Consider the following 26994-nt stretch of genomic DNA (forward strand, 5'->3'; position numbering starts at 1 on the left):
GCACAAAATATAGCAGAGGATGAAAGTAGGAGACATTCCCCGAGGGGTGTGGGGAGGTATTGCTAAAGCATTGTATTGAAAATGACATGATTATGGATTATGTCATGAATAGTGAAATAGACAGCGGTAGACAGGCGTGAGGAACTAGAGGTATAAGTTGTGAGGGACAAAGAGAAGGACTGAGTTGAGGCGGATAAGAAGTAGCTGTGTATGAACGATGTAAAGTGGAGACTTTCTTTTGTTAGTAGAGGAGCTTCTATGACCTAATCCAGTCGTTCTCTAATAGTCTGCTGAGCTATAAAAGTCCGCAGACCGTAAAAGATTAAATTGAGAGCCCAAAAACAGATTTTAAGAGGTATTGTGGATATTGGAAGAACCATCTGCTTTTGTAAAATTGTTAACTCGAGTATTATTCTCGGAGGTATCGACTTTACGTAGCCGCATCTTTTTAGAGATCCATTCCACTACAATTACAAGGAGTCCGTTGGAACCTATGAAGATATACATATTAATATACTCCACTAAATAGGCGTCCAAAAAGCAGATGATAAACAAATGCAATTTTGTATTGAATTACATTCTTCACTGACATATTTACACCAACAAAACAGCAACCAGAACATATGATACGCCTTCGCTTAAGAAAATCTAAACGTCAAAGTCACACCCCCCTTCATACAAACCTACCTATCCAGTTATGTCCCACAGGATTGTCAATTCCTGCGAGAGAACGCACGCTCTGCTAATGTCAAGTTTAGGCGTTTACCGCTTGTCAAAAACAGCTGTTCGCCACAGTGCAGCTGACGAAAGAGCTTTGAAGTTGAAGTTAAAACGGGAAGAGAGAGAGAGATAAATCGAGAGTGCGCCTGTTAGCAGCGAAGAGATAGAATACATTTTGAACTGTTTACAAGAGTTTACTACGTTCGCAGGTCGTATTGCAAAGAGTATGTATATTAAAGAAAGAGAATCCTAAGAGCGCTTATTGTGTTTTGCTAACAAAAATGGAGAAAAATGGCAAAAAAGAGTGATTGTTGCTGAGTGCATTCTGTTGACTTAAAAAGACTTTGATAAAAGCAACAATAATTCTCCTCATAATTCTCGTAGTAGTAGGGGTGGTCGTTGACTTATATTGAGTTAGGTCCTTTTGTTCTCAAAGAAGTTATTATTTTTTTCTTATTATGAATTTGAATATATCTAATCGGTTAGAATGAAGAATCACTCATAACCAATCTACTCAGAGTTTGACCAATTTGGAGACCAAAGTACAATTTAAATTATGATTAATTGAATCAAATTATTTTATAAATGATCTGCGACTAAATGCCAACAAAGGTTATAACAAAATCTAAGATCTAGTCGTAAGTACTACTAACAATTAAATTAAACTCAATTTCTGATTTGATAATTAATGATTAATAACTTGGTGGTTATTAAAGTCATACATCCAACTGTTAATAATTTTAATCGATACTGATTTAATCTTTGTTGTTTCATTGTTGATTTGATAATAGTCTCTGACTGGGTTGACTTAATTTTAACTACAAACTAGTTAGTTGTCTGCATATAACAGATTATTTTACTGACTGCTTTTTAAAGACTTTCGCTGCAAACTATTGACTAAGAAAGTTTTTGATTATAACTAAAAATATTTAATAAATATAGAATAAATTTATGGTATGTGATTAAGACTAATCTACACCGTTGATTCACGATTAAATAAGACTAAGCCAAAAATTGTTGCGAAAAGTTAAAGCGATTAATTAAAATGATTAAGACTGCTTAACATTTAATGACTTAAATTAACTCAACCAAAATATTTAATAATCTCTGAATAAAATTGAACACGGTTAATGACTAAGATTAATTTATAATACACCATTGACTAAATATTAAGTAAGACTAAGTCAAAAACTGTTCGCAAAATTAATTTGATTAATTCAAGTAATTAAGACTGCATAACATTTATTGACTTAAATGAACTTACTTTCTAGTATTAGTATTATGACTAACACTGAATTATGTATTTAACTAAGTTACACTATATTGAATATATCTGTGACTTTGAAACTTATTTTTAGCATTTGCGAATGACTAATGCATAATTCATATCCATCGCTTAAAACTTGGATGACTGAAACTCTATGACTAAGTTTAATTTAACTCTTCTGACTAATTTGCTTTATAACTAAGTCATTGACTTCGTCGACTGATATTTAAAGATTAGTTTATAGACAATAGTCTAATTTCTAAAGTATGTACAGGAATGAATAATGGTTTTGATTACATGGAATACAAATTTAGTTGCCGGTTGGGACTAAGATTACGAGACTAACTTATAAGTACGAATGAGGGCTAAGTTCTACCTCGACTTAATATTGCGGCAAACTTGAAGACATAAAAGTACTAAAGCTTGCCGCCAAATTAATTGAATCGATTATTGTACACTTTTAGGAAATCACTTCCGCTTTTCAATTTTACGAGCTCGCGGTCGTCGTTATTATCAAATTTCTTCCCAAACCCCAACGCAATTACCACTTGCCGTCGCAAAACCCATAAAATTTATACACAAAAAACAACAATTCAGCTAATTTAAATATAATTTAGACATCATGTACTCCGCTTACCATACACAGTAAAGTCAGCTAACAATCGACCAACCAACCAAATGGGGGAGGAACTGACTGCGGCTGACCAAGCGATGGCACATGTACATGTTGGCTGCCAGCCGACGTACAACAGGTGTTTAAAGCATGTGAGCAGAAAAGCACACAAAACAACGGAAAAAAAGTAACCACTAACTACAGCAACAGCAACAGCAAAAGAAACAATCAAATACCACCACTTTCGTGATAATTCGTGACTGTTGCGAGTGGTCAGCAGCAGCAGCGGCTATGGCAGCGCGAGGGGGCAGCAAAAGTCAGCGTCGAAGCAACAAATAGGCATGAAATTAAATATTTATCGGGAAAGGGGTCATTGAAATGTTATTGTATGTATGGACTTCTTTGTGTGTGGCTACTGTAATGAGGTTTGCGTGTGTGAAATTGTTCAATTTTGTTGTTGGCAAGCTCGTATTGCATTGCAATGTTTGGTGATTACTTACAAAATTCGTTGTGGTAGTTTGAGTGCTTTTAGTGGTTAAGTTCTTTTAGAAGACTATCTGTTATTGATTTACCAGCAGAATGCTTAAATCTGTGTAGCATTTGAAAGCTTTTCGAATTTGTTTTAATCATCACAAAATAGTTATGCAGTTGTAACTGACTCAATTTAGTATTCTTCCGGTTCTTTTTTAGCCATTTTCGTTCGGCTTTGTACTTCTCAACTGATTTATGACTTCTACTTCCAAAGCTTTATATAGTTGTAGAAAGCTTTCAGTTACTAAATCTTCCCATTATAAGCTTTGTACAATATTTCTAAATGGTTCCGAGCCCTCACGATATTATGGTGGTCAAATAGTTGGAAAAATATCAAATATTAGAGCTTTAAGGATCGCTTGTGAGTATTAAGCATTTCTTGAGATCTTTAAGCGTCATTTAAAAGCTTTAAACTTCTTTTAAGGGCCTTAAGCTTTCTCTTGCCAAACATTTACTTAAAGCTTTCGTAGCATCTGGCGAAAAGGATCTTCGATTTGTCTGCTCTTAAGCTTTCGGAAGCCGTACTGAAGAGATATAATAATATATCCGAATTTGGTATCCTGAAATATATATATTCGAAAGGTTACTAGTTAAAATCGGATCGCTGGTATACAATTTTGACTTTATCCACTTGTAAGTTTTAAGCGGTCTGAGCCCACATGATGTTATGGTGGTTAAAGATGAAGAAAGAATGTTTATAATTTAATTAAAATGGGTTTGCACTTCTTGGGACCTTGTTCTAATTCTTCGCTTAACAAATGTTAGAGCTTTAAGCATCTCTTGAGAGCTTTATGCTTCATTTGATCTTATCTAAAGAGCTTTAAGCATCTCTTAAGAGCTTTAAGCTTTATCTTGTCAAACATTTACTTAAAGCTTTCGTAGTATCGGTCGAACAGGATCTTCGATTTGTCGGCTCTTAAGCTTTCGGAAGCCATACTTAAGCGATATAATACTATATCCGATTTTGGAATCATGAAATATATATATTCGAGTAGTTACTAATTAAAATAGGATCGCTGGTATAACACAAAATCGATGTAACAGTCATTATATCGGACCTGGGTATTCTCGAATCTAAAAATCAGATCTTTGATATAAATTTTTAGTTTAATTTGTGACGTAATAGTCACTACATCTGATTTCGGTATCAAATCTCAAAATCAGATCTTTTGATCAAATACTTTATAGATTACTTGGCTTGGTTCATTCACATTCCCAATCCTCAACAGGTTTATGAAAAAAATATTATATAAATTCCTTAAAACCCGTTATATCATCTCCAACAACAAAATAAAATTGAGGTAGAGCGCAACATTTCTGTGCAACGAATTGAGTGAGTGACTGACCTACCGGCGCACGCTTGAATGACGTCGAAACAATTGAAAAAAAGCGAAAAATATTTGCTACTAACATGCAAGCCTCCTCGCTTGAAATAAAAATAATGCCCCGAGTGACGTTTGCTGTGTTGTAACGGCACATTTCGTCAGCTGGTGCAGGTGGTCGAGTTGCTTTGTTATTTTATTTTTTGTTTTGTGATTTTTTTTCGTGTCTTATTATTTGTGTTACTGTTTATATTAGCTGTGTCGGGCTGTCGGTTAATAAGCGCGTATGTGGTTTGTTGTTGTTTTTTGCTTTCTTGCCGTTGGCGTGCATTTTTCGGTAATTGAATTTGAAATTGAAGTGTGCTCGTCAGACTGCTTGACAGCGTAGGAGAGTAGGCGTGGAGGGCTTGGAAATGAATTTCAACTGTTGCGAAAACAACAAGACCTGGGTAGCAGCAGCTACCTGGGCAGCAGCAGCGGCGCAGACAAGCAGACGCGCCAACAGCGTAGCAGACTGAAGAGGAGTCAATGTAGACGACTAAAAATCGTAAATAGTGAGCCGTGCAATAAATCAAGATAAGTCGGTAGCCGCATATAATTAGGTAATAGCTTTTGTGCTGCCTTGAGGGCGTTCTCATGTCGTCGTGTTAGCGCTGCGCCGATGTATCGTTTTTACCGTAATTGGTGTGTTACCTAACGAAATATCGTTCGGATTGATTGTGTGGTGAGTGTGGCATGTGGTGTTCGAACACAATCAAATAATTAGTTTGTATTTAATTTTCTGTTGTCTAGAAAGTTCATTTTCGCTAATTTGCGGCAAGTGAAAGTGAACTTTTGTAGAGTGAGCGCTGTAGATCGAGAATTAAAGCTCTAAAAATAATTGCTAAAATTAATTAGTTGATTGATTTAATATTGTTTTCAGGATCACTCAATGATATAAGTAAGTGATTGGATTGTTGGAGATCCCTGAAACCTCGGATATGAAAATAAAAGTAATAAAAAGAAAAATATCTGGACAAAAGAAATTTTTAAAGATGAAACAAATAACAATTTGAAGGCATTTTCTTAAGGAAATCGTTCTTTTAATAATCAGTACTGTTTCCTTAGATTAAACGGCATTCTTAGGAAGCTCTACGCTCAAAACGTGTGTATTCTGACGCCAAATGAAGAAATTTCCGCTAGTGGAAGTCTGGTTATAGAAAAGAAGTGAAGTAATATTGACTGAGTTAGAGTAGATAAAAAAATCTTCCTAAGGTGCTCGAAGCCTCGGAGTTCTCATATCAGATCAGGGCTGGATCATTAGTTCCTGTATAGGAAGTGCTCAAAAGACTGTAGTCCAAAAAAGTGAAAGGGAACAGATTCAATTGTATCAAAAGGACCTTCGACTGCAATATACGTTGTCTGGTAGTAGATTGATCTACGAATAGTAGCAATAGTAAACACCTTTAGCTTTCTGATATGGGAGAAAAGAAAGTTACTGAGGTATGTCCATCTCGGAATGCTCAGGTGCGACCTTAAACTGGCTACATAGCTTTAAAATCTTTATCTTCAAATAATTTCTGAAGGAATGATACGTTGTAAACTGTTTTCGGATATATAGTTGAACTTCTATAACTCAAAGTTCTCCATAAATCGAACTTTGGAATTGGCAATAGAAGTCAAATTTCATACAAATTTCCTTCCATAAATTGAAGTCTCTCTAAATCGAAGTTTTTTGTGGATTATGGTAATTCGAGGGAGTTCAACTCTATATGGGACATTTTTCCAATATCATTCAAGATGAGGTCTATGCTATTGGCAAATGCGCACTATCACGGCGAACCAATTGCCATCATCAGTGATAGCCGGGCGGCTCTCCAGGCACTATCATCCTTCGAAATAAACTCGGGGTTGGTCCTGGACTGCATCGGAAAACTCAATAGAGTGTGCAACAACAACAGACTAACACTGTTACCGGGACACAGAGGTGTACAAGGCAACGAACTCGCAGACCAGCTAGCTAGAAAGACCGCGGCTACCAGACTGGTGGGGCCAGAGCCCTTCATTGCTGTTGGTCCGCAATCTCTCAGAATTGGACTACTCGAAGGCGAATTGGAAAGTAGGGATCGCTACTGGCTGCAATTCCTGGGACTTCGCCACCCCAAACTGTTCCTAGGGGGTTACAACCGCAAAAGATACAAGCAACTTATTGCGCTCCCAAGAAACAAAATGAGACAACTAGTGGCACTTTACACTGGCCACTGCAGACTAAGGCGTCATCTGAACAAACTCGGGATCTGCTCAACGGACCTGTGTAGATTCTGTGCTTTGGAAGCGGAAACACCTGACACCTACTCCTGGAATGTCACGCGATTGCGGGATTAAGGAGGCAGGTAATGGGATCTCTATATACCCAAAGCGAAAGTATCGCGTCCACCAGCCCTGCAGCTTTACTAAGTTTTCTTAGAGCTACAGGACTAGATGGTATTCTGTTATAAATAGGAGAGGGCACAAAAGACCGTAGGTCGCAGTGCGATCCTCCAATAAAATCTAATCTAATATCTCAGAGGTTCCGCTCTTAACTTTGCTGAATGAAGATTTGTAGCCTATAGACGATGAAAATGATAGATCGCTGGACTTTACTCCTATCTTTTATGATAAAATATCAAAAAAATGGAGGACGACTTCGTTTCAAACATGTGTTCCACTAAATATGTCAATGACAGAGTAGTGTTCTCAAGTCTTTTTATGGTCCGATTGATAAATAGATCTTCGAGTTTTTCCAATAAAGGTCGATAAGGTAGCTGATCTCAGTTCTTTCGGATTGTTAATTTTTTTTATAGAAGAATGTTTGAAGAACGAAGAAGATGACCGTCGAAGAGTTGAAGTGTTGCTAATATAAGACACAGATCATTTTAGGATAGCCAATTATCAAGGAAACACAGACAAGCTTAGTTAATCTCGGTATTTTGGAATGGCCGGACTGATAAGCTCATGTTCTAAATAATAATACACAGAACCTATGGATCTATTTGAGTGAAAAGTCTTAATCCACCGATTCAACCATAATAATGAGGCTTTTTAAAACTAAGATAAGAATTAGGATTCATGAATGAAGATTCATATCCTCTGCATCCTCATTTACTGCATAATACTTAAACAAAAATTACTTACGGCTTCAATCTGGCTAGGATAACCATAGCGCAGCTGTTTGAAGCGAGCTTCGAAAAATATTTTTTTTACTTCAATGTGAGACTTTGCAGTACTCGGAGCTTGAATTGTAATAAATTTAATATGTCTGATCCTTAACAACTGCAGCCTCGCAGCTTTCACCGTTATATATGACATACTCGCATTAATTCGCCGACAATTTGCGTTCATTTAAAACGCATCGATAAATACATACATAGGTATATATAGATTTGTATGTATGTATGCACCTCAAACTCTTTACTTAAGCCATTGCACAAGCCGACTCGTTGCAGTCTTTTTTCATGCACGCTTTCTTCTTCCTTCTTTTATCCGCATCATTTTTCTGCGCCTACAACGCGCCTTAATCACTGTCAAGCAACACGCGCAGTCAAACAATCAATACGCCACGCTTCTGCGGTTGCCAAGCGGTCTTTACATACATACATATGTAACTATGTACATATGACAATGCGTTATAAAAAATGGCGTATTGACCGAGCTGCCAAACAACACCTTCAACATACAACCTTCATTACTACGCCAGCTGCCACTTCAGCGCAAGCGAGTCCTTCGAACGTTGCAACAATAGCAACAACAATGCTGTTACCTTAACCCCATTGTTTGTTGTGTTGCCTGGCTGTATTATTACTTAACATTTGTTGTTATTGCTTTTGTTTTTGTTGTTGCTGACGCTGTTGCATTATGCAAATTGCTGCAGCTTAAAATTGCTGGCGACAAAAACTGCAAGCGCGTCCAATAATGCAGCAAAATAACAATAGCGCTTGCGAGAAGAATGGCAAATCCCCAACAAATGAATGAATGAATGAACGGCTGACTGGTTGGCTGACTAAATGTCGGGGGGGTAGCTGTCTGACCGACTGCTTGGCGGAGTGTCAGACGCTCGTGTTGCTTTTGGACGGTTGATGCTTTGCTTTCTTTTATTTTAATGCTTGAATGAGGGTCTACCTAAGAGCCTACATGTAATTGTACTGCCGCCGAGCATTTGTGTGGATTTTTGGTGGCAGATTTTAAGCGAAAGGAGGACTCAGTTTAAATGTACAGCGAAGCTTTTAGTTAAAAATGTTGTAGAAAAGGCGGAATTTATAATTTTTGACACACTTTCCCATTGGTTTCTGCACTCATTCGTTGATATTTTCAATATACTCTCGGGTTAATTAATTAGCTTGAACAATTTAGACTAAACTAGAGCAAGTTCTGTGATTTTTTATCTCTTGTGAGACTTGATTCGTCCTCAGTTTTTCCTATTACTTAATTCATCTATATTCATGTTTAATTTTTCATTCATCTCGAATCACCATTTACTGTTTGTTCTTTATACTCTTTCATTGTCCTTTCAACTTAATAATAATCATTTTATACTTAATTCATTAATTTCTTTCTCACTTATGATTAAGCCTTTGTTATGTCATTAGTCATCAGTCCTGTGTCATCAGTCATCTATCATTAATCATTCATCGTAAATGATCAAGCATCAACCATCAATTCTCAATCATTTAACATCATTTATCAAATATCAGTCATCAGTCAGCTATCATTAATCGTTATTCGTAAATTATTTAACTTCAATCTTCAATCATCAAATATCGGTTATCAGTTATCAAATATCAATAATAAATTTTCAATAATCAATAATCATAAATCATCAGTCATCTGTCAATATTCATCAATGTATTAATGATTGAATATTCAATTATTAATTATCGGTCAAAAATCTGCATTCATTAATCATAAATTGCCAGTAGTCATAAATCTGGTCCTCCTTAAGATTGAGTCCATTTCCATGAATGAAATAAACTGATGCCACCACTTCACGAAGAAAAGCGGGGTACGAGACTAGAAATATCTCGAAGTAGTTAGAGCTCGAATCCTTTATATCCATATAACCTAAGTACGAGTTCTATAAATATACATATCTTTATATCTATACGACTTAAGTGCGGTCTTCCATTACTCTGATCTCCATAATTTTAAATTTATGGGTCTTAAGGCTCCACATGTGATTGTAGTTTTACGTAGGACTTGGTCTTGTGTTTTTAGGTTGGATTGGGTATAGCATCTAAGCTCCGACGGTCTTAGAGAGCGTTTAATAAATATATAGCATCACTTTTTAGTGAGGTCTGATCTTCGTAAGATTGCTTCGATGTCGACTGGACTTTAAGTTTGACTTGAGATATGTTTATTATCTTTCAATGAAGATCCAGATATATTCAAAAAATCTAAACCACAACTATTTAAGTGAACTTCTGAAGAAAAAAAACGTTGCTGGAGTCAGTTAAGCTTGGTGTAGGTGGGTAGGTAGGAGTGCTGTCCTATTATAGTTGACCTTTTTATTTGCTATCACGTTCAAACTTTTCGTTCAAACCATTTTGTTGTTTCGATGAAGCTACTAATATTTGTTATGTTTTTTGTAGACATCCATTCAAGGTTTGATACTTGATGGATTCCCAGTGTTCTGTCTCAGAGAAAGTGGAAAATTGTTTCCTTATTCCCTGTTAGTTCGCAGCTTCGGCCTATGTTATTGTAGGGCATACCCATTTTTGACGCATGTTCTCCAAATGGCCAATGCCCTGCTATGGTAGCAGTTAGCCTGAAGCTACTGTTCCTTGACTTATTTAATAAGTTAGTTCTTTTCATTTCGGCCATATCTGTTTGGTTATTTTGCATTTCGTTGTATTTTTCCATCTGTTGTTTGCTAATTGTTGAAATTGTATATTGCGCTCTCACCTGATCGATCCTAACGAGCTTGGTATTAATTCTGCTTCGGATTCGTTTAGACAAGCTAGTGCTCCCTGTGGCCGGGAACACAGATCAAGTCTAGGTGAAGCTTGTCTTCTAGCGAATTCAGTGCCTTCTTGCAATTTAGGACAATGCTTGAATTAGCCGCTATCCGTGTATATTATGGCTTTATTTATGTAAGTATGTGTAATTGGTCCATTGTCCATTCGGAAAACATGACCTAGCCAGCGTAGCTGTCTTTTTATTCGCTGAACTATGTCAATGTCGTCGTATAACTCGTACAGCTCATCGTTCCATCATCTGCGGTATTCGCCGTTGCCAATGTTCTGAGGACCACAAATCTTGCGCAAAATTTTCCTCTCGAAAACTCCTAGTATCGTCTCATATGATGTTGACTTGTAGAGTTTGATTTTTGTTCGCCGAGAGAAGACTTTACTTTTCAATTGCCTACTCAGTCCAAAGTAGCACCGCTTGGCAAGAGTGATTCTGCGCTGGATTTCGAGGCTGATATTGTTGAAGTTGTTGATACTGGTTCCCAGGTATACGAATTTATCTACGACTTCGAAGTTATGACTTTATGGCTTTATGTATCCCTTCATAGTTATTCGATAGAGCTTCCCAGGCCTTCTCTATGCTCAGTACTTCCGCTTGGAAGATGCTAGCCGAGTTTGGTAAACGGATAGAGAGAGAAAATATACTCATACAACCCCTATAATGCCTATTATAGTGAGAGTAGATCCCGGTATCGGTTGCTTTAGAGATTCTTCATCCTAAGAACGATTATTTTAAGCTTCCGGTAGGTTCCAAAATCATCCTTTTAAGCGTACAACATTTGAACACTTGTTTCCAACTGTCATTTGCATTCATCACTCCAAAAATTTACAGTTTCATGTTCAAAACCCTTCCAAGCGTAGTCTCAGTGCCTACGCGCATGAAAAGATTTACACAAAGATTCAACAAACTGATACTGAACTTTCAGCTCTGCCATAAATGCACTAAAGTATAATTTGACGCATAACAACAACGACAACAATTAAAGCAACAAAAACACAAGTAAGAGCAAGATACAAGCAACTGCAAGTGCAAATAAACTAAGAAACTCAAGAAGACTGGCAGTATTTGTAGAGGCAGAGGGAAAAGCAGGCGTGTGTTGGTGAATTCAAATTTCACAAAATTACTAGTGTCGTTGAGCTGTGGAAATTTTTCGGCAATCAACTTGACATGTGTAATAAGTGTTATATGAGATTGAAGCTCAGATGCTTCTATATATGTACAAATATATACATATGTATATGTTCCGTTATGTGCAAACACTCCCACCATTATTTATGCTTATGTGTACAATTTCATCTACGCTTAAGACATCTGCAATTTTGTAATTTACTTTTGAAATCTTCTGCATATATATTCCTTTTGATCTTCTTAGCCTTGTGCGCCTAAGATGCTGCTACAATTTTATTCTCCATTGCTTTTTTGGAATATGTTTTGGGCAAAAAGGAATATTTGCCAAACTGCTGAACAACAAAAACAACAATAATAATAACAAGTAAGGAAAGGCTAAGTTCGGGTGCATCCGAACATTTTATACTCTCGCAATTTATTGATATATTTTTATTAAGATAACCTACAATTTTACTCAATTTGAAAATCCTATAATTAGGTATATGAGAGCTAGGGGAAGTTATGACCCGATTTTAACCATTTCTGGTACACAGACACACTATTAGTAGAAAAATATTTCGTCTGAATTACATTAAGATACCTGAGAAATTACCATGATGCACTGAATTCTTCATATTCGATATTCTGGGCTTTGAAAAATTTTTCCACAAGTGATACCAAAGATCATATACAGTATTTGTGTAAAGTTTCATCGTAAAGTTTTTCGTGTCATCAATGTGTCAAGAAAATATTATATACCGAATTTAATTTGAATCGGTCGAGTAGGTCCTGAGATATGGTTATTGACCCATAGGTGGGCGATGCCACATCCATTTTTCATTTTGTAAAAAAATCTGTGTGCAGCTTCCTTCTGCCATTTCTCCTGTAAAATTTAGTGTTTCTGACGTTTTCGTTAGTGACATAACCCACTTTTAGTAATTTTCAACCTAACCTTTGTATGGGAGGTGGGCGTGGTTATTATCTGATTTCAACTATTTTCATGGTGTGTGGTGGGATACGTAAGAGAACCGACTGAAGAAAGTTTGTTTTCATTTCATTGGTTTGCGAGAATTAGGGGGCGGGGCCATGCCCACTTCCCCAAAAGAATTAAATCCAAATATGCCCCTTCTTAGTGCGATCTTTTGTTTCAAATTTTATTTCCATAACTTTATTTATGGCTTAGTTATGACACTTTATGTGTTTTTGGTTTTTGCCATTTTGTGGGCGTGGCAGTGGTCCGATTTTGGCCATTTTCGAAAGCAACCTTCTCAGGGTGCCAAGTTTCATTAAAATATTTCAATTTTTACTCAAGTTATCCGTTGCACGGACGGACGGACAGACAGACATTCGGATTTTGACTCATCTCGTCACCCTAATCATTTTGATATATATAACCCTATGTCTAACTTGTTTAGTTTTATGACTTACAAACAACCGTTATGTGAACAAAACTGTAATACTCTCTTAGCAACTTTTGTTGCGAGAGTATAACAAAAACAATAAGTAGCCGTTTGACAACAACAATAGCAACAGTAACAGCATGTATGAACTGTTTCACAATAGCAACAACAATCGCTACTACAACAACAACGAAATAAGCATAAGCAACGCCTCCCAAGGCAAATGTGTGCATATTGTTTGAGCAAATATGAGAAGTTAATGAAAGGCAAATTCACTAGGAACGACAAAAATAGCTGGTAGACACGCACATACTCACTTATAAGCTCATATGCATGCATTATTGTGAGAGTGTGTGTGGGTTTTTAAATGCATTGCATACTTTCAGGCGCTCAAACGCAGTCAAGTGTATATCCGTGTGTGATTTGCTCAATCTCTTTTCTGCACTCGTCTTTTCAGTATCTCTTTGACCCTCCCTCTCTCTCCCACACCCATATAAGCTCTTTCTACCTTCTTCTTGATAAATTGTTAAAATTATTTAATTTATTAGTGCTACTGCCACGTTGTGCTAGTGCACACTTCAGCAAATGTAATTGAGTAGATGTCTTAGAGCTCATACACACACACACACATGCACTTCACTTTTACTCAATATTTTCTACCAAAAATCTTATGAAAATTCTCCACCGTGTTGCTTAACAACGTCCAGCTAACCCCTAAGTGTCCACGTGTCTGCCACTTAAGCATATGCTTTAAGTGTACTTAATGAAAAAGTCTAATTGATTTTGCAACAACAACCACACAATTTTCTTACTATAAAATTTTTACAACAAAAATTATTTCAAGACTTACTTGCAGTTAGCTTGTGGCATAAGCGCAACGGCACTTCAATCAGTTTATTAATGTCTCACATATGCACTTAAGTATTCATATAAGTATATATCTAAGTATTTTCATATATATGTATCTCCAATAGTGCATCTTTCACTTGCAACACTTGCCACATTTGCTTGCGCTTTTCGCTCAGTCTTTTCTTTGCTACAAAAGCTCGCAAAGCTCGTCCCCGCCCGGAATTGCGCAATTTTCTTACTTAATGAATTACGAACTTAAGTGCATTTAAGTGAATTGCAAATCACTTTTCGACGATTTATGTCTGCTGCATTTAATAAATATGGTTTCTCTGAGATGAATACTTCAAGTGGCAATACATTTAGGAGGCTGTGGATAGGAAAGTTTGAGTAGTATTCAAATTTGATATTGAAGTTCTTGAATAGTGGATGCTTCAAGTGTAATCTTCTTGTTGATAGGTCCTTTAAAAACTTCAGAAAGTTTTGCCGAGTTTATAATAGTGTGTTTTTTGTCTTTTTTTCTTGAAAATGTAAAAAATAATCATTTTCCTTTCTCGAGGGGTTTTTTCTGAAATCTTTCCAAACTTAAGAACGGAGATAACTAACTCCTTCTGTTACTTCGATCCAACCGAATCCCATAATGTCTTTAATTTAACCACCATATAGACCATAGACTCCGTTCGCTTCTGCTTCAAGTAGATAACACGTCTTAAGTATGCCTCTCCGAGCTCGAACTGGCTTAAGATCAGAAATAACCTTTTGGATGTATGCTTCTATTGTCTAAAAGAAGATGTAAGGTTGGAACAGTTAGACCTGTCGGAACTCCGACTATATTAGCAACGATGAAAGAGCTAATCTTTGACTTGATCTGAACATGGCTTTGAAGAAATAGTACTTCTTCAAATATATATAAAATCGTGCCAGGTATTCCAGAAAGGACTTGACGTCAGCCACTCTTATATGCAATTTAGTCCAGAGTTCTTCTCTTGGGGATTTTGAGCTAGCAGTATTACTTTAGAGATGGTGCAAATGCGGGTTTCTCATCCTCGTAGCTTCTAAAGCTTAACTAGCGAATTTACGTTCAGATAAGATCACATTCTTGGCGGCTAGTGGGTGTGGAGTTTCTGATGCCCTAATTGGTCGGGTCTACTCAGTTCTCTATTCAACTTACGACAGTTTTTGAAGAACACCTTTTCGAGCTATTAGAAAGTTAGAATTATTAGATAGATTAGAGTTTCAGATGCCTTTGTATATTATGGCATTTTAGTCTCTCGAATACTTTTATTCCCTTTGGAAGAAAATTATCTCGTTAGCCTCAAAAGCTGCTGAAGGCACTAGAAACCAACCAGAGCTTCTGGTTTTATGGATCGCATAGGGATTGAGGTTCGCAAAACTTATGCTTATGGAAATCGTATGAAAATCATAGTTAAAGGTTTTTTGAGAGAACTTTGTGTTTAAGTACCTTAAAAGCTTCTGAAAGCTCTGTAAAGCATATGAAAACCAACCTTTGTTAAAGGTTTCTAGTTTCATTTAGGGTATATGTACCTCAAAAGCTCCTGAAAATTTTGAGTAGCTAATTAAAACTAAACTTGATTAAAAGTTTTTCAAAAGCTCCCGAAAGCTCAGTAAAACTAAGGAAAACTAACCCTATTTAAAGGTTTTCCAAGTCATTTAATATTTAAGTACCTCAAAAGCTTCTGAAAGCTCGGTAAAGCTTATGACAAACAACAATACTTAGAAGCTTCCTCGGCTGATTACGGTTAAAGCAAAAAGCTCACGAATGTTCACTAAAGCTAATTAAAACTAACCTTGGTTAGACGTTTGTGAGATCATTTAGTCTTAAGATACTTCAAAAGCTCAATAAAGCCTATGAAAAACAACCATACTTAAAGGTTTCTTTGATCGTTCAGTGTTTAAGTACCGCAAAAGCTCTGAAAGTTCTGTAAAGCTAATCAAAATTTTTTAGTTAGATGGTTTTTCGGTCGTTTAGTGTTAAGAGTAGCTCTCGAGCTCCTTACTTTGAATTCTCGTTCTTTGTAGGTAAGGTAACTAACTTTACTGTAACATTTAAACTTTAATTCCGTATTACCCAACACCTTATCGCTGCAGTCATTTGCATATCTTATACGTACGTATATATGTTTGTGTGTAAATAACGCGAGGTTAAATCAATTTAAACTTACTTCAATACGCGATTTTCTTCGCGTTTCCATTTTTAGTTTCGCACTTTTGTGTTGTGTCGCAACGCAATTGTTAAGAAACGAAAGAGGGTGTGGTGGAAAGACGCGTTGCTTGCCATTTGGTATGCAAAGGCAATGAGCATATAAATGCCATGCCGCGCGGCGCTGTCACGTAAGTCACAAGCAAACACACACACAGACACTCTCACACATTCATTGGAGTATTTGCATTCAAGCAGCAATGCAACATATTAATAAAATAGTAATGTGGCACGCACTTTGTGGCATGCATACACGCTTACATGCAGTTTACATACAAACACATGCATATACATATGTACATATATCACATTTATCCAGAGTTATGTGACATAAAACACTGTGTAACACACTCCTGCGCGGACCATTAAAACGCGCGCCACGACTCGCTTTGTTTAAATAATTTTCCGAATATTATTATTGTTGGCGTCGCTTTTGTTGTTGTGGTTATTGCTGTGCTATTGACTATTTTCGCTGCGCTTACCACACTTATGCGGGTGCAGTGTCGTCCACGTGCAGTCCCGCGTTGCGTGTACATAGTAGCGACTGCAGTAGTAGCGGCTTAAATTAAAATGCGCGACATATGAGCGCGCATATTTTACAAACGAATGTGGGTGAATGCACAGCGAGAAGAAGCAGAATAAAATTATATGAAACTAGCTTAAAGAAGTGCTTGTTTTGTGAAGCTAGTGGGCAAATATGAAGTAGCAAAACGCAGTGATACTGTTGAGCAACAAGTATAAGCAGACAAAGTAAAGCAACGAGCCGTTTATAATAATCAAAATTTCGAGATTTTAAAATAAAATTCAATTTTGCGATAACGGGCTAGAATATTTTTTTAAATTTCGAGATTTGGAATTTCGGGATTCCGGAAATTTTCGGGACTGATTATTGTTATTATTATTTTTAAGCAAATATAAAAAAAAATTTGCAATTTTTAGAGAATTGGTTTAATTGGTTACTGTTATTATTATTTTTTCACCAAATTTAGAAAAAATGTTGGATTTTTTTACAGATTTTTTTATAGTTAGTATTTTAAATTTCAGGATTCCGAAAATTTTCGTGACTGTTTGCTGTTATGATTGTTTTTTAACTAAACATTATTATTAATGTAAGGAAAGAAAAATTTTGTTATTGAAAATTTCGGGATTTTTTGGGATTGAGTTTATTTTATTTATTTTTTTTTTTGGAAAATAATGAAATTCAGTTTGAAATTTCTTATTTCATAATAAACTATTTTATTTCGAATAAATTCCATAATATTTAGGAATTTCGGTTTTAATATAGTGCGCGATTTTCTTCTTTCCGAAGCTCAGCTTTCTTCTCTCTAGCTCAAAGTTTGTAGGGCGGAAAAGTTCCCGCGCGCATTTCACATTCAGATAAACGAACACACACTAATGTGCATTTGAGCCAAAATTCACAAACCGCTTTTTTAACTGCAATTTTCTTGCATGTCGTTCACTCTGTTAGAGTCTAAGCTTCGTCTTTTGACTTTGCTCCAGCTAATAATAAAGTTTAAAATGAAATGCCTTTGAGTTGCACAGAAATATTTAATAAAATAGAGTATGTATCAGGCTGATTATCGGCTCTTGTTTGGGACCAGAGTTGCGTGATAAAATCACAGTGTGTCAAAATAAACGTGTTGACTTTGCGTATCGAGAGCAGAAATTCTCGAAAATTATTGGAAACTAACATTAAACTTTGAACAGAAGAGTGGAATATAAAATATTGTTTTGCTTTTGCCTATATGGGTCTTAACTTTTATATATAGTAAAATAAAGCTGAACTTCCATAACTCAAACTTCTATAATTCGAAGATCTGCATAACTCGAACTCTTGAATTGGCAATAGCAGTGAAATATCATACAAATTACCTTCTGTAAATCGGAAGACTCTCTAACTCGAAGTTTTTTGTGGATTATGGTGAATTGAGTTAGGGAAAAATGGATTGATCTCGAAACATTTTAAGTGAGAATTAAACTCTTGGTTTTTCCTTTTTTTTCGAACGTTCGATTTATTGTGTCTGAGGCAGAAACGATCGCTTAGTTTATGGAACCTGATGACCGAAAGAATCCTCTGAGGCGAAGGTTGTCGTGTAGAGGTAGTAGGTACTAGACTAGTGTTTCGAGTTAGGGAAGTTCAACTGTATATCCATCTAAAAATTTATTGATCTCGAGCCCTTTTAAAAGAGAATTAAACTCTTGGTTTTTCGATTTTTCTTTAACGCCCGATATATTGTTCTTCTAGTATGCAAAAGCTTTGTTTAAGCTAAAGCTTACTGGAAATCGCTCAGGGTTTCTATATTGATTCTGCTGAAGCTACAAGCTGAAGCTAGAGCTGAAAACATGTGACCTATAGTTTAAATGAATCTTCAAGAGCTTCTATTTTTCGTAATAATGCAACCCCTGAGGACCTTCCTCTAGGTACTCATCTGCATGTAGGCTTCTGATGGAAAAGTCAGAAATTATTTCGGCGCTTCCTGATTTGAATATTTCTTTAGGTAATTTTCGAGATTTCGGTATAGCGTCATTATGAATATCCATTCCACTTTCTCACAAAATCTTTAATTACATCGCGTATACTTAGAATTCCTACCGCGAGTTCGCGTCTTCCGGTCTCTGAAAGAACGTTGCTCACGTCTGCCGTAGAAGGAAGTCGCTTATTTCGCATGCAAAATGAGCATTTTTGTCCAACCATTGCATTACGCCGCCCTTCCAAGCCCTCCGAAAGGTTTTACACTCCTCAACTCATTATAAATTCGCGATTATAAATATATTCGCAATTTATTTGCATTACGTACAGTTTTTGTGAAAGAATACAAAGAAAGCGTGTTCCTACATTGTTGGACACATGCATGACGCATTTCATGCAATTTCCGTTGCCTACCTCAATGACAAGCTGAGTACACCGGTTGTCATCAGCTTTGACAACTGTATTGTTTATGAAAAGGGTGTCTTTCCATTTAACATATTCAATTGTCCCGTATTTCAATAACTGTCAATGCTTCTGAAATTTCCGCTAGTGTGGCATGCAACATGCACAGGAAATTATTGGCGATTGTCAATATGTTACGTTCAGAGTTTTATGGTGATTGTACTTTACAAAAGGTGGAGAACAAGTGGGTGGACATAACAACAAACATTTGTCCCTTGTCCAAAGTCAAATATTCTTGCGTAATTCTGAATTTCTTATGTAAATTCAATAGAGCTTCACAAAAATTTCGGGATTCCGAAAAATTTCGGAACTGGTGGAGATTTTAAATTTCAAAGTGTGAAAAATCTACCAAATATTTTTAATATTTATGGTTTTTAATTTAAATTTAGTCGTGTATTACTAAAAATTCGAGGTCCCGACAATTTTTGGATTTTTCAAGATTTAATTTTTTACTTTTGTGAAACTCTCTAAAGTCGTTTATTATTAATTCTGAATTTTCTTTATAGATTTAGAATTATTTAAAGGTGGCAACTCTACCCTAAATTTTCTGCACATTCGTTTTTGGAATAAATTTGCCTATAATATTAATTTTTGCCAATTTCTTTTGTAGACTTTAATATTGAATATTTATTTTAGCCGTGAGGTGGCAACCCTATACAAATTTATTTACGGAAACGGATTTTTTTATAACCATCTTTGCCTGTTGTATTTACTTAAAATATGCAAGTAAATTTACTAATTACAATTTTCAAAGAAGGTGGCAACCCTGTGTACATACGTTCTGACTCTATTAAATTTGCGTTAAATTCGACCAAATTGTTTGTTTATTTTATTTTTTTCTTTCATTTAAAATATTTTATGAAAATTTTAAATTGCCAACATTATGCCTGAATTATAAATTTCTCTCTTTTCCTCTTTTCAGTTACATTATGCACACTTTGCGCGCGCAAAGCCTTTAACGAAACGCCTCGAACTCGATTACTCTAAACACGCACTCGGCCCGCTTGAGCGCCAGCGACGCGCCCACAAATGTCTGACGAAGTGCCTTCGGGGCGCTTATCGCAAATCTTCGATTCGCTCACCAATCTACAGCAACAACAAGTGCTACAAGCGCGTCGCCGCTCCGCCTCTTCATCGTCGCCTTCGCCGGCGAATTCTGGTCGCGCCACACCATCCACAACTGCCAGCGCCGGCCAACAACCGTTTGCCTTTCACCACCAGCACTTCAGCAATCATGCGCATGCGTATTATATGCGCGCACAGGATGGCAATGCCTATATGCATACCTTTCCGGCGGCGGCGGCGACGCAAGCGCATCATCATCAACATCACTTGCATCACATGCAATCGGCGCACTATTATGCGCCGCAACAAAACGCACAACAACAACAACAGCAGCAGCTATATTGCGGCGCGCAGCAACAGCAAATGTCGTTGCCACCAATGTATGCCTCACAGTCGTTGAACTCATCGCCGTTGCTCACAAAACGCGCCACCTCCTTCAGCGGTAACATACCCTTAACGCGTCCGCACTGCGAAAATGTTGCCGCTATGCGCATATCGGCGGCCACAACGGGCGCGAGTGGCAATGGCGTCTCGCAATCGACACCGAATAGTCCGCGTTTGATGCCGCGTCGCGTGCAACGGCCACCGCCCATACCGGCAAAGCCAACCGCGGCGTCGCTACAAAGCGCGGGTGGTGGCGCTATGGCTAAGAAGCCCGTCTCAGCTAGTGGCAGTGATGCCTCGGAAAAGTCTGATTCGGGCACGGTGCAGCCGGCTGCCGGTGCGGCGATTAATCCGGGTTTAGCCGCATTAGATACCGATGCGCCTTGGCCACATTTCTCCACACTCACCGAACATTTGGACGTACATCAGGTCAACAACTACGCGCAGCCAGTGCCGGAGGTAAGTTTATTCCATTTTGAATAGTTTTTCTATGTTTAAGACTCTGTTTGGGGGTTCGAAGAATTGGAGGATAATCGACAATTCTTTAGAATAAGTCCTGAACTTAGAAAAGGCCTTACATTTTTCTTATTCGACCCAAAGATTGTGTTGAGGAGCTCAGTTGTCGGACATTTAACTTTCTCACCTATAGAAACTCCATAAAAAATATTAGATGAGACCCTAGCTGGCGTTTAAACTATGTTTTTCAGGTTCGAAGGTATCGGATTTGAAAAATTGTTGTCTGGGTCGGCAAGTTATTTTCGTTTGTATTGAGAAGATCCAAAACTCAGGACCTCAACGATCTGTAATTAACAAAAAGATATCGACTAAAGACTTTTGACTTTGGACAGTAAGTCGGTTTTTTCGAATATCTTTTTGGTTTTCTTATATTTTGGCCTAGAGAATCGGATGTGGACGAGGAAATCCATGAATTCGGATCTGTCGGAAAGATCTGTACTTAAATAAATGAACTGCATGATGACTACTCCCAAGTTTATTCTGTCAATGAAATCAGGACTGACTGGATATTTATTCGACTAGCGACCTAGTCCTAGTTGTATTTGTTCGACCCGTGAGAGGGACGGGGGTCGCGGTGGTATCTATATCCACACTGTGTACATTCATTCGATCAGGGGCTGTGCTCAATACGATGACTGCAGCCAACTCTGTAGCTATGGAACCAGGACGGACCAGAGACTGTAGCTATGGAACAAAGACGAACCGTAATCTATGCGATGACTGCTGTCAAGACTGATTATATGGAATACTCAATACGATGACTGCACCCAAAATGGTAGCTATGTAACAAAGACGGACCGTAATCCAGTTCAAATAATCTATAGTCCTAACAAGTCTACAATCAGTCTTCCTTGTACTTTTACCTGAAGTGCTTCTAGATACTAAAACTGTTTAAACCTTAGGTATTACATATCGGGACGTGTCTATTTTGGTTTCGACTCTAATTAAAATTTAAGAACAGTTTCGTTTTAAGTGACTTTTAAATTTATTTTCAACTCATAAAGGCTTTAAAATCTCACTTTTCAGATTAACTGGCAAGAACGCTGTCTGGAGCTACAACTCGAACTGCATCGTTCCAAGAATCAAGCTGGTCGCATACGTGATATGCTACGTGAAAAGGTGAGTCCAAAAATGTTTTCCCTTTTTTATTTTATTTTTACAAATCTCGCTCATTTGAATATTGTAAATTATATGCCTAAAAGTAGACTAGACACATTTTTCGGCTTAACATGTCTCGGGTGAGGGCCGCTTGTATGCTGTCACGTAGAATGAAAATTAAATGCGCTTTTGGGAATAATTCAAATGTGTTGGGCATGAGTGGCGTGGCACAAGGATCACAGCCGACAGGACATTGAAAAATTAAGAACAAAAAATGTGTGAATGTGAAACGAAAGATTATCCCAGTGGCGACACATAGCCGTCGAAATTAATAGAGCGAAATGAAAAAGAATGTTTGAGAGTTTTGGAACACAGTTTGGCTGTGGTTGAATTTCGAGATTCTTGGTTTGGCTCGACACAGCCGTCTGTTTCCTCTGTGTGTGAGTGTTTTTTGTGCAGTGGCGCTCAAAGGCGCTTCATTTATTATTTTGGTCATTAATTTGGCATACACGTATGATGTGATATATCTGCGTGTGTGTGGGTTTTTGCGTGGCGGCTCATGCGACAGCTGCCAAAATACTTTAATCCTCGTCATAGACACTTACGCACATTCGGCGTCGCCTACACAAGCTCACAAACTCATGCGTAGGCCTCTTAAAGCATATGAGCTCGCTCACTACAGGGCGTCCTGCAAAATAAGTGTAAAGGAAATGCTGTGAACGTAAAAAGAGAAAAAGAGGTTAGAGATATGCATTGGCATTCACTATAAGGCGATGTTATATCCATTCCATAGCTACTTGGTTGATGGTTTCTCCCGTTTGTGGTCGTATCTGGAAGCATCGCTCTCGGCCTGAAGCTTTCACGGAGCTGTGAAAGCCCCGATTCGAGCTTAGTCCCCTTGAATTGTTACTTCTGATGGGTTATTGACACCCAATAAGTGAAACCGTTATCGCAAAGTAATGTGGGTTCTTCCTTAAAGCTTTCACGAAGCTTTGTATGCTCTAATTTGACTTTTGTTCTCTTGAATTGTTCCTTGAAATAGATTATTGAGAGTTAACAAGCAAAAAATAACCCATTCTTGCGAAGGAACGTGTTTTCTTTCTTGTCCCGAAGCTTTCATGACGCTTTCAGGAGCTTTGAAAGCTCAAACTTGAGTTTAGTTCGCTTGATACAGTGTACTGGTGCTTAAGGTCTCTTAAGAAATGTCAATGAGGTTAAGCGAGATATATCTGTTTAGAGTACCTACGGTATTTTAAAATTTTGAAGGAAGTGAAACTTTGAGCATTAGTCTTTAATAGATTGCCGATTTCTATGATTGTTATTGAAACCCTCGAACACGTTTTTTAATAAAACCATCATTATTTTCCACAACCTTAATTTCCTTTCTTCTAATCAAAAACTTTTAATTGCATTTCTCCAACCATAATTTCAACCACAACAAGTCATATTTCCGCACCTCATTTCCCAACATCCTTAGGAACCCTTTGGTCCTGCCGCATTTACACGCACTTAGTGTCAAAAATTCTTACGTTTTGCGCATATTAATTTTCCACAAAATAATTTAACCCCTATAAAACTGTCAGTAAATCAGTTAGCGCAGTAAGCGCAACCCCAATTTTGTTCAATACTTTTTTTTGAGGTACAGAGTTGACGCATTTTCAATTGCTTAGACATGGTTAAGCCTTTTTTAATAAGTAAATTTCATTACAAAACATGCCTAACAAATATTTGAAGATGAAAATAATCAATTAAACCATCCACGCGTCTGGCTTAATGAATGCTAATGAGTGTGAAAATAAGGTTGACTTAGAAGGCGTACCGATTTTGGGGAATTCTTTAAGTGTTGTATGAGTAATTATGTATGAGTGCTGTCGGAATTGTAGATGTTTCCATCCTTACAGTACATTTTTATACGACGCAAAGTTCAGAAAGAGTTGCTCTCTTAATCTCAAAACAAAATATCGAGAAAACTCGAAAATTTTCAAACCCTGCATATCCAATACCTTTCATACAAATTACTATAACAAACTCAATTTTTGGAATAACTTTTAGAAATCTTCAGTGCTGGAAAGCTTATCGCCTGTAGTTTTTTATACTTTTAATTTTAGCATTTGTTCCCATTCAAGAAAGTGGTCAAAATTTGCTGTGGTATGGAAATTAAAGTATTTCACTCGCTGCGCTTCGTTGGCCATAACTCTCTGAAAACTAAAGCTACGTGATTGAAACTAGCAGCAAATGGTAGCTGATACCATCTACAATAGAAATAAACCCTTTCTTAATTGTACTGAATTTTTTGAAACATTTTCAAGATTTTATAAAATAAATTTGAAACCTTTGAGTGTGATCTCACTTGACATCTAGATTGACCTTACTTAAACCCCTCCCTAATCCCACAATGAACTTGATCCCTAATCTGACTTCACTTAACCTTCTGAAACCTCCTGACATATCTAAACAGTTCACGTGATCCCAATTTCCTCACTTTGCTTCGCGAGACTTTTCAAAGTCCAACAAAACTTTATCTAATTTAAAAACAATCCTTAAAACAAACAAATTTAAATTTATAAACAAACCTGATTTCATGCGACTTCTCAAAATGTAAACAAAACCAAACTCACGTGATCCCCAAACCTAACCACACGTGACGTCTCGAACTGTAAACAAACCCCTGTCAAAGGTCATTGACCTCAACACAAAACGTAAATAAACCTCTGTCAAAGTTCATTGACCTTACCCCAAAATGTAAACAAACCCCTGTCAAAGTTCATTGACCTCACCCCAAAATGTAAACAAACCTGAGGTCATTGACCTTTGGTCGGGTTTGTTTACATTTTGGGAGATCACGTGATGTCAGGTTTGTTTACATTTTGCGTGGTCGCGTGATGTAAGGTTTGTTTACATTTTGGTTGATCCTTGATGTTAGGTTTGTTTACATTTTGGAGGGTCACGTGATGTCAGGTTTGTTTACATTTTGGGGGATCACGTGCTATCAGGTTTGTTTACATTTTGGAGGGTCACGTTATGTCAGGTTTGTTTACATATTGGTTTGTCACTTTAGATGTCAGCTGAGGTCAAGCACGATTATTTATAATTTTTAAGAGCTGTAGTAGGAAGAAAGTTGGTCTTTGTACCAATTAAATTTCAAAAAAGACATATTTTAGAATTTTTCGGAAATTTTTTAAATTGTTGAAATTTTTTCAAAAATTTAGTTAAATTAAAATTTCCTTTAGTTCTATAGTAAATTCTATCAGCTCTCATTTGCTCCCAGTTTCAGTGGCGTAGGCTTAATTTCTATAGAGTTATAGTCATCCAAGCGCTGAGACGGAATTTATGTAATATTCATACTGCTGCAATTTTCACCACTTTCTTAGATGGGAACAAATGTTTAAATTAAAAGTAATAAAAACTACAAGCGATAAGCTTTCCAACAATCCTAATTTCAAAACGTTTTTCGAAGAATTTAGTATAATATTGCCATTTGTATGGAAGGTATTGATTAGGCAGGATTTTACAATTTTCGAATTTTCTCGAAATTTTGATTTGCAAACGGAAATGAACATTTTAAGTAAGACTTTGTTGAAGGATAAATTTTGTATTGGTGACGTTAAAGACCGCAGGAGATTGATTCATTGGATTTAATATTGGCGATCATAGGATTCCGTGGAAGAAGTAATGTTTTTTGATATGTCTGTAGGAATTAGGCTGATCTTAGGCTAGACGAGTGTGAATACATCGCTTCTTTTTGACTACTTTTTTAATATTATCTACTTCCAATTAATTATTTCGTGTCTGTTGTTGGCAGCTTTAATGAAGTCAGAATAGTTTTTCTTAGTTTCAAACTCGACTCATTTAATGTCTGCGCCGATCTTTGTATGGTAACGCTCACAGAACCCGTTTTACCCTTCCTTAACAAAGAACTAAAATTCTATAATTCACAATTTCCTCGCATTTAAGCATGTGTTGCCAAATTTTTATTGCCATTAAAATTTTATTGTCAGTTTGCGATTTTCTTTGGTTTTCATACGAACTAGGCAACCTTCTGTTGTGGTATTTGTGCGCATTTTTTTCTTTAAGGGCAGTAAACTTGTATTTTATTACCTTACAAGAATGTTGCAATATGTTTGGCCATAATTTTGTTGCGAAATACCGTTATGCAGTTAACTGTTGTTTCGTTTTTTTCAACCATTTTACTTTTCGGTGGTCAAGTCGCCTAAAATGCTGCAACACATAACTGGCGAAGTTTGTAATTCGCAGTTTTTTGTAGCAAATTTGTTTGTTGTTGTATTTGTTTGACAAAATTTTAGTTTTTGTGATATTCGGTGGCCAAAAAACTATTGTAGTGTAATATCTTTTGTTGAAAAATATAATTGGTTAAATGAAGGTCAGCTACAAGTTCATAAACTAATTTTTTCTTGGCTTCGCGTAGTGGTTATTTTTCTCTTATTAAATTCTGGCTCCCGCTAATATTTATATTTCGCACCTCCCCTTGCCACTATTGTTTCCACTCAAATCATGACCTTACTTACCACCATATCTACCTCTCTTGCTGCTTGTCACCACGCACCTTTCCTCCCTTTCTACTCTCTGTCCACTTCACCTTCTCGCCATCACTACATTTGTTATTAGTTAGTCGGGCATCTTGCCAATTGTCCTTTTTGCATTGTTTGACATTTTACTGCATATTTTCAGGCGCAACATTGTTGCCCCAAATCGTTTTAGTTTTGCCCGTTTTATACCGTGGTACTTTGTTTATTCGTATGCATTTTCACTTTTATTATTATTGTGTTTGTATTGTTATTGTTTTTATTGTTGCTGTTGTTGTAACACAACTATTTATTGCCACACAAATTGCTTGCAACGTGAGCATGAAATATTGGCTTGTTTTGCGGTTAAGTTCTACCGTTATTGATGCGGGATTTTAGCGAAGATTTAACAGTTTTTATTTGCTTTGTGTTTTGATGAAATATTTGAACGAAATTTATGCACTTGG

At 36.8% G+C, this 26994-nt stretch overlaps 1 protein-coding gene across 6 annotated transcripts in view; it reads left to right on the forward strand.

Annotated features, from left to right (window-relative positions):
* Nucleotides 1-26994, forward strand: part of LOC105208533 (uncharacterized protein CG43867) — a 349073-nt gene that overhangs the window by 87872 nt on the left and 234207 nt on the right. For all 6 annotated transcript variants that reach the window (XM_054232672.1, XM_054232673.1, XM_054232674.1 and 3 more), the window contains 2 exons: nt 19864-20849; nt 21933-22025. In XM_054232672.1, coding sequence (XP_054088647.1) covers nt 19971-20849; nt 21933-22025 — 972 coding nt within the window. In that variant the 5' untranslated portion in view covers nt 19864-19970. The remainder of the gene's footprint in view (nt 1-19863; nt 20850-21932; nt 22026-26994) is intronic.

The sequence above is a fragment of the Zeugodacus cucurbitae genome, chromosome 5, assembly GCF_028554725.1.
Source record: "Zeugodacus cucurbitae isolate PBARC_wt_2022May chromosome 5, idZeuCucr1.2, whole genome shotgun sequence".
Lineage (NCBI taxonomy): Eukaryota > Metazoa > Arthropoda > Insecta > Diptera > Tephritidae > Zeugodacus > Zeugodacus cucurbitae.